The sequence below is a fragment of the Octopus bimaculoides genome, chromosome 15, assembly GCF_046866305.1.
Source record: "Octopus bimaculoides isolate indiv1 chromosome 15, ASM4686630v1, whole genome shotgun sequence".
Lineage (NCBI taxonomy): Eukaryota > Metazoa > Mollusca > Cephalopoda > Octopoda > Octopodidae > Octopus > Octopus bimaculoides.
The window spans coordinates 29,187,746-29,196,659 of NC_142942.1; the positions used below are offsets into that span (position 1 = coordinate 29,187,746).

An 8,914-nucleotide genomic window follows, 5' to 3' on the forward strand; every position below is an offset into this window, starting at 1 on the left:
GTACCAGCGCCGAGGAAGAGGAGGTGAACGAGGAAAAGAACGGACGGGAAACGGCTGGAAAAAAAAGAAGGAAAACAAGGAAAAAAGTATACTTTGTAAATGTTGACCCCATCCCACACGCACCTGACTCCCACTCACAACCATTCTACCTCAACCTTCCCCTACAGAAACCAACCCTTCTCCATGCTCCATCTGACACAAAGATAAACACAAGCACACAGGAGCCCCAAACTTTCTCACCCTTGTCCTGTAAAAAAAAAAAATGTTATACTGTCCAACGGACAAAATGAAAAGCTTTATAATGAGATAGAGTCGTGGGACAGAGCGATAAAAGTGAATACAACAGAAGTTAGGGGATTGCCCAACTACATACATACACGCACACACATACATGCATGCATACGTACGCACGTATGTATGTATGCATGTATGTATATATCAAGTAACTAGAACACGAAAGCGCTTTTCCAGTACTTAATTTTTCTAGAAGGAAAGAATTGATATTTTGAGATGATAATTTCCACAGTAAGTCTGTATGTATGTATGTATGTATGTATGTATGTATGTATGTATGCATGCATGCATAATAAAGTACTGAAAAAGAAAAAGTTTTTGTGTTTTTGCATTTCGTAACTAGAACACAAAACGTTTTTTCAGTACTTCCTTTTTCTAGAAGGAAAGAATTGATATTACTGAGATGATAATTTTTACAGTTTAATTGTATTATAGATGATATCGGTTAAGAATTTGATAAGCAACACTTTAATTACATTCAAAGCATTCCTTTTAAAAGACCCAGAAACATATGTTGAATAAAACTTTGATACTCGTTCTTTTTTTCCGATTCCTGGGAGCTTAACTCTTGTCCTAACGCATTCAGGAGAGAAATATTTCCATTGTTCTTTGAATTTTAGCTGTATGCGTTGTTTTTCATTTTTTTAAGAACTTATTCCTTTATCCACATTATTTACATTATTCACATTATTTACATTTGACGGATATTTGTACTCATCTTGTTTGTTGTTAACACAACGTTTCGGGTGATATACCCTCCAGCCTTCATCAGGTGTCTTGAGGAAATTTCGAACCTGGGTTCTCATCCCTAAGGTATTTTTTGATGCTGTTATTATTATTATTATTATTATTATTATTATTATTATTATTATTATTATTATTATTCAGGGCATATGGCGTAGTGGTTAAGAGCGCAGGCTACTAACCCCAAGATTCCGAGTTCGATTCCATGCAGTGACCTGAATAATAATAATAATAATAATAATAATAACATCGAAAAATACCTTAGGAATGAGAACCCACGTTCTAAATTTCCCCAAGACACCTGATGAAGGCTGGAGGGTATATCAGCCGAAACGTTGTGTTAGCAACAAACAAGATGAGGACAAATATCCGTCAAATGTAAATAATGTAAATGATGTATATAATTCCCCATCTCTTAAATATAGAACTGTATTACTCCTTTATTGTCTTAAAATTATTTTTATGAAGTTGTTTTACTTAACTCCAAAATGCAAATTTTCATTTCACATTTTTTTTTCTTGCAGATAATACTGAAAACTCCGATAAAAAGACACAACCTTCAAGCAAATTAGTCGAAAAAACTCTACGGAAACGAAAATTGGTCTTCGACGAAGAACACTTTCAAGATGCATTCCTTCGCTGTATCATCTGTCGAGATGTATATAACGATACAAACAAAGCCCCAAAATCTTTACCATGTCAACATTGCTTCTGCCTCAACTGTTTTCTGGAAATGTTCCGCGTGGAAGGCGAGTATCGACAGTCCCTGACTTCTGCTTTCAGAGGCATGCCACGTGCAGTAAAGATTCAATGTCCGACTTGCAGGGAAAGCATTATTGCCTCTGAGGATGACCTCCGTCGACTTCCAAATCAAAACAGTATCTTGGAGCTTCTGAAATTCGTTGAACAAACAGGCATCACTGATATTTCCTACTGCTCCAAACACCAACTACAACCAATCAACTTTTTCTGTGAGTTGTGTTCTGTAGCTGTCTGTAGTGATTGTACAGTTATAGACCACAAGGAAATAAACGGTCATAACGTGATGAGCATTGATGAAGCCTTGAAAAAATATACACCAGTTATTAACGACTCTATTGAAGATATGGAAATACAAAAACAAAAATATCGTGAGAAGCGACTGCAGATTCTTCAGCGAATGGAAGATGTAAATAAAATGGAAAAGCGTGTCGCAGCAGAAATTAAAGAAGCATTCCAATTTTTCCGAAATGCTATCATAGAACGTGAACGCAATATCACTTCCATGGCTGAACAAGAAGCAAACAGAAAACGAACCCATCTCAATGAAAATCTGCGTCAGATAACGGAAAAAGAGGAAGGTATGACAGAGCGAATTAGAATTTTAAACGCAGCCAAAACTGAAAAAGATATTCCATATATGTTCTCTACGTACAGTGCTGCGCAGGATTCATTAAGTGACAACATTGAACTGCCTCATCGAATGGATGACGGATTTGATCTGTCTTTTCATTATAAAACCGAGAAGTTAGATACAGTTACTTGGGACCTGAAAGAATTTGGTTTTCTGACAATCGAATCTTCATAATGAATGTCCTCCAGAATTAATTATTGTGTGGTTTTGGGTCATAAAATGTGCCTCTATTATAACCAATTAATGTGCCAATTATTTTATAATCTTAATGATTAAAGATAACTTTGTTTCATTTATTTTTCAACTGTAAAATATAAGTATTTTCGTTTATTTTGAATGAAATGCTCACAGTTTTTCATTCTCATTTATTCTGAAGTTAAACTATTTTGTATTAGCTCTCCATTTTCCCTAACATAGAATCTTATTCAATGTTAATCTAACTTTCGCCAGATTATCTTCAGCATGATTGTTATTTACATTCCAGTTATAAATACCACCAATGTCAATATTACCTTATATCCTTCTGGAGTTGATATGTACCAGTCAAACACTGGTATATTTGAAACAGTAAAACAAAAAAAACGTGGTAGATTGGCCATCATTAGAGCGTCGGACAAAATGCCTCGTAGTATTTCTTCCGGTTTTGAGTTGAAATTCCACCAGGGTCAACCTTGCTTTTCACCCTCCGGATTTGATCAAATAAAAACCGGTCAAATATTGAAGTCATTGTAAATGACTACACTCTGCCCACTAAAATGCCGGTCTCATGCTGAAGTTTGAAATAATATTGAAGCTGTTGTTGTTGTTATTATTAGTAGTAGTCTTATTTTTATCACGTGCTTTCACTACACAACCGAGCGCAGCTCTGTCTTGAGAATGTGCTGTGGTTTGTTGTGGTGCTCTTATTCTCACTGAATTGAAAGTGTGTGGTGACTAGTAGTGCTATTTTCTGTATATTATATATACTTAATTCTTCTTCTTTTTCTTTTTCTTTTTCTTCTTCTTCTTCTTCTTCTTCTTCTTCTTCTTCTTCTTCTTCTTCTTCTTCTTCTTCTAATAATAATAATAATAATAATAATAATAATAATAATAATAATAATAATAAAAAAAAATAAAGGCGGCGAACTGGCGGAATCGTTAGCACGCCAACCAAAATGCTGAGCAGTATTTCGTCTGTCTTTATGTTCTGAGTTCAAATTCCGCCGAGGTCAACTTTGCCTTTCATCCTTTCGGGATAGATAAATTAAATACCATTTGCGTACTGGAGTCGATCTAATCGACTGGTTCCTTCCCACTCAAATTTCTGGTCTTGTGCCTAGAGTAGAAAAAAAAAAAAAATAAAACAAATAATAATAATTATTATTATTATTATTAAGGCGGCGAGCTGGCTGAATCGTTAGCACGCCAGGCAAAATGCTGAGTGGCATTTCGTACGTCCTTACATTCTGAGTTCAAATTCTGCAGAGGTCGACTTTGCCTTTCATCCTTTTTGGGTCGATAAATTGAGTACCAGTTGCGTACTGAGGTCGATCTAATCGAGTGGCCCCTCCGCCCAAATTTCAGGCCTTGTGGCTATAGCAGAAAGGATCATTATTCAGGTGGCGAGCTGGCAGAAACGTTAGCACTCCGGGGAAAATGCTTTGCGGCATTTCGTCCGTCTTTAGTTCTGACTTCAAATTCCGCCGAGGTCGACCTTGCCTTTCATCCTTTCGGGGTCGATAAATTAAGTACCAGTGAAACACTGGGGTCGATGTAATCAACTATACCCCTCGCTCAAATTTCAGGCTTTATGCTTGTAGTAGAAAGAATTATTATTATCATATTAAGGCGGCGAGCTGACAGAATCGTTAGCACCCGGGAGAAATGCTTAGCGGTATTTCGTCTAATTTTACGTTCTGAGTTCAAACTCAGCCAAGGTCGACTATGCCTTTCATCCATTCGAGGTCGATAAATTAAGCACCAATTGCGTACTGGGATCGATCTAATCGACTGGCCCCCTTCCCGCAAATTTCAGGCCTTGCGCATATAGTAGAAAGGATTATTATTATTATGATTATTATCCGATGAGTGGATATTACTGAGGTGGTTTACAAAGAGTTGAATGAATGAAAAATAAATGAAAATATACATAGTATATAAATATGTGATAGTCCTCAGAGAAGAGAGCTGACAACGAGAATCACTTACAGAACCATAGAGATCCCTGATTACTAAGGGCAAGTGTCTTTTCTCGGCTGTCATTCTTAGGTTTCATAAAAGAGTTCCATAAAAGTAGTGGGTACACTGAAAATGTACTCGATTCTCTTTGTAAGTGTGAAACTGTTATTTAGTAACTATGTGGAGGTATGTTATACCGTAACTATATATGTGAAAAGGTATGTGAAACTATAGGAAGTATATTGAGATACTGTGACAGCACATGTGATACATTGACAGTCGCACTGTTGTAATCAGCGTGAATGTTTTACCATAGATAAAAATTCGTTTGCGACTACATGAGATACTGATTTCTAATGTATGACTTAAACACTGATTACCTTTTTATGGGACACTGCGTGAGCAACAGATCTGTAATGTAAAGTGCTATCAATATTATTACTCTATAGGCCCGTTAGGCTTAAGTAATCTCTTTTTTTTGACACCTTATACTTATTTTGACACCTTATATATCGTAGATCTTTACCTTTTTGTAACACTTTTGCAGCAATTTTCGTAACAATGTAGAGCAGTAATGTTATAGAGTGTACATGTTTACAATTCAACACTGTAAATGGTTCAAAGTTATGTATTAGACGCCAGAATGTACAGAATATAATGAAATATGTAAATAATTTATATCCACTTTTTTATCTCGTGTAAAATTGTCATGTCATCTTAGAGGATTTGAAACTTGCAGCTCTGCTGTTGCAATTACATTAATTGCGAAGAAATACACTTTCGTGAAAGTTTCGCTTTAATTGCTCTCTTGTAAGTTTTTTAATAGTTGGAAGATCCCATAAATTTATTTTGAAGAATTAAATCGAATTCCTTAATTGTAAGCAAAGAAACGCTTAGTTTTAAAGTTTTAAGGATTTTTTTTTCTAAAATTTGACCAGTTTTATTTGGGATAAGAAATACGATATAGATTTATATTTATAGCTGCTCAAATTTACATATTATTTTATTATTTAATCAGAGAAAAATAGGAAATGTCCATGGTTTTTGTATGTCCACTAAAATGGCCACTGTTGTTGATATTAAGCTTGGTCTCTATAATTCGATGTCTGTTTGGAAAACGTGTGTTGGCGTGGAATGTGAGTTCTGGGATCGAAGGATTAGGCAGAAGTAAAGAGTTTAGTTAAGATTTTGTGGAGAGCTACAATGCTGGGATGAGAGGAGGTTGTTTCAAGGTTTGTGGGGAGATGATATACGGTAGTTTAGGAACAGTAGAAGAGATAGAGAGACGACAAGGTGTTAATGTGTATTAAGGAGTGGAAGTTTGCCGATAATTTGATTAAATTTTTAAGGAGTGTGCATTATAGAGTATTTGTTTTTATAAAGAAAGGTATTAACTAATGTGAGACACTTGAACTTTATATAACATCAGTTGTTCGAACTAGTTTCTGCTCCATACACATAGCCGGGAACAGTGAATAACGAGTTAGTTCGCCTTTCATTGCCCAACTTGTACATTTTCAGGCATTAGATTGAAATTTTAATGAAGACTCTCATTATCAGTATTTTCTTTTATTCTAATAATCAAGCTAATTCTAATATTTCAAAGTAATTGTTCACTACTTCTGATTCATCTATTTCTTGTGTGCGTTTATGCCTTGGGACCATTTGGAAAACCTCTTGAATTAGAAATGCACAGACAGCAAATATAATTGATTTAATGTTTGTGTTATACAAAGTAAAAAGGATAGAGAAGTCTACATGAAAATATTTTTCGAATATTAGCCAACATAGATGTTTAGTGCGAAAATTAGAACTAGTGTGCAAATAGTGAGTGAAAATCTGGCACAACGGTCAAATAGGTTGAACAGAGTATAAGTGAAGCCAGTAAATTTTGAATAGAAAAGTTCATTACAATAACGACTCTCGTGCTTAAGAGAGTATATGGTATGGCAAAGGAATAACGAATGCAAGTTTTTCAGTTTCAGTAGATTTCTTCTGAATATGATTCAGCAATTAAGCTTTCATTGACTGTAGGTCCTAACAGATATCACAGTCCTCATTAACGAGATATATTTGAGGGAACAGTTTGAGAAAGTCAAGCCTCCTTCATGCAGTTTCAGCAATATACGAAATAATATTAGGAAGAAAAAATGCTTGAGATTATCAGTTATAACCTACGCAATGAGGGATTATTTTAAGTTGTGAATTGTTCGAGAAGACGGTCATACAATTGAAGCCTACTTCCACATTGTGAGTAACGTTTGCAGTTTCGTCTTGTTAAACGTTATGATATTGTCTGGATCTCATAAATATATGATTTACTAGAGTGATTCGGACTTTTCGTTCACAAAAATAGCTATTTAAACTATATAGAAATATAGGTATTTTGAACCCCAAATATCAAGAAGCTTTTCTTAACTGTATGTTATGATATTTTTATAATGTAGCGGGAGTAGGTTATAGTTGAACGACTTATATTCTGTTAAAATCTAATGGAGCGAATGAGAGAAAGTGAAAGCGTGCTGTACCAAATTCTGTAGAGTATTTTATTACATTCCTTTGCATCTATTAGATTTATTTTGTCTTGCATCTCTCCGGAGGAGTGAATGAAACGTTTAACGCCCATGAAATTATCCATATCACGTCCAATAAGTTGGTGTTCTTGTATCAATCTTAGAAACCAATGTTATAAGCAGTTTGTGGTAAAAGTCAACATCAATTGAGAAATTTAAGCCGCTAAAGTAGACAACGTAAAATACTTCCTTTTGTCTGTTCAGTCTGTTCAAACATCGTAAAGATACATGTGTGAAGCATTGGATATTTTTGTAAAAGTACTTAATTTTTGGTAACGGCGCTTTATATGTAACTTAACTCAATTCTTATGCTCTGATAACGATATTATTATTATTATTATTATTATTATTATTATTATTATTATTATTATTATTATTATTATTATTATTAATTCCTGTTTTGAAGTTAAGATCTTACTTTAATTTTTGTTTTATTTTATTCTACTTTTGTAAACTAAATATCAATCTAAATTATTGTGTTCTTCATACTAATTAATGTATGGTCATTTGGAATAAATGATTAATATTTACATTATCATCATGTTTACCTTTTTCATATTTTTATTTTATTTTTTGAAAATCCTTGCACGGTCCATGGAACGTGCTCTGGTAAGGGCGGTATGGATGGTGATGAGGGGATATCCCCGCAGGCTGAAGTGGCGAGCCATGAATCGAGACTGAGTCTCAAAGCCATGGTTGTCACTACAGAGCCTGCGTAGACGGTGGAAATGGGAATAGGGGATGGAAAGCTTGGTGTGTTTAGGGTGGGAGGAGGAGAAGTTAAGATAAGAGTGTGAGCCTGTATGTTTGTAGTGGATGGAGGTGGTAAGAGTGGAATGATGAATGCTGACCGAAATGTCAAGAAAGGGGACAGAGGTGTCAGAGATAGTGCAGGAGAAGTGGAGGGCAGGATGGAAAGATATATGTATATATATATATATATATATATATTATAAAAAAATATGGCAAAAAATCATATATTAATTAATATCGATTAATTACCAGGAAGCTAGAACATTTAAAGAATCAAAGAGATTCAGAAACAGTATCTGCAATCTCATGGGATTAAGGTACATTTTTATCTATGACGTTGACCACTAACGTGGACATTCAATGTGCTAGAAATAGATCACATCTTTTGTCTAATAAGACCTAAATTGTTCTCAACATGAAATATAGCGTGATACCAAAACGTAAGCGGGCAAGACATTTAAAATCACCGAAAAGGAACATTATTAAACAGGTACCGGTTTCAAATTTAACAATCTTACCGACTGTCTATTTCTCTTCAGCCTGATTTGTAATGGAACCATAATCATCAGAACCCCATACAAAATTGCCCACCGCCATAGGTGCGCGTGTATATGGTTCTGCTAATTACAGCTTAATGGTAAAATTCAAAAGTCTTCGTTTTGGCGCGCTAATTCCAGGAATATGTCTGCAGAGAATATTTACTGCGTCGCATATATCCAGTATGAGAACTCGGTAAGGGTTAATATATTATTAAAAAATATGGCAAAAAATCATATATTAATTAATATCGATTAATTACCAGGAAGCTAGCACATTTAAAGAATCAAAGAGATTCAGAAAGAGTATCTGCAATCTCAGGGGATTAAAGTACATTTTTATCTAATATATGATTTTCTGCCATATTTTTTAATAATATATTAACCCTTACCGAGTTCTCATACTGGATATATGCGACGCAGTAAATATTCTCTGCAGACATATTCCTGGAATTAGTGCGCCA

General features: G+C 34.7%; 1 protein-coding gene across 2 annotated transcripts in view; it reads left to right on the top strand.

The window, feature by feature from the left end:
• LOC106874375 (E3 ubiquitin-protein ligase TRIM13) overlaps positions 1-7,699 on the top strand; it is a 110,631-nt gene extending 102,932 nt beyond the window's left edge. For both annotated transcript variants that reach the window (XM_014922088.3, XM_052973216.2), the window contains exon 2: positions 1,563-7,699. In XM_014922088.3, coding sequence (XP_014777574.1) covers positions 1,563-2,605 — 1,043 coding nt within the window. In that variant the 3' untranslated portion in view covers positions 2,606-7,699. The remainder of the gene's footprint in view (positions 1-1,562) is intronic.
• Positions 7,700-8,914: the final 1,215 nt, after the last annotated feature.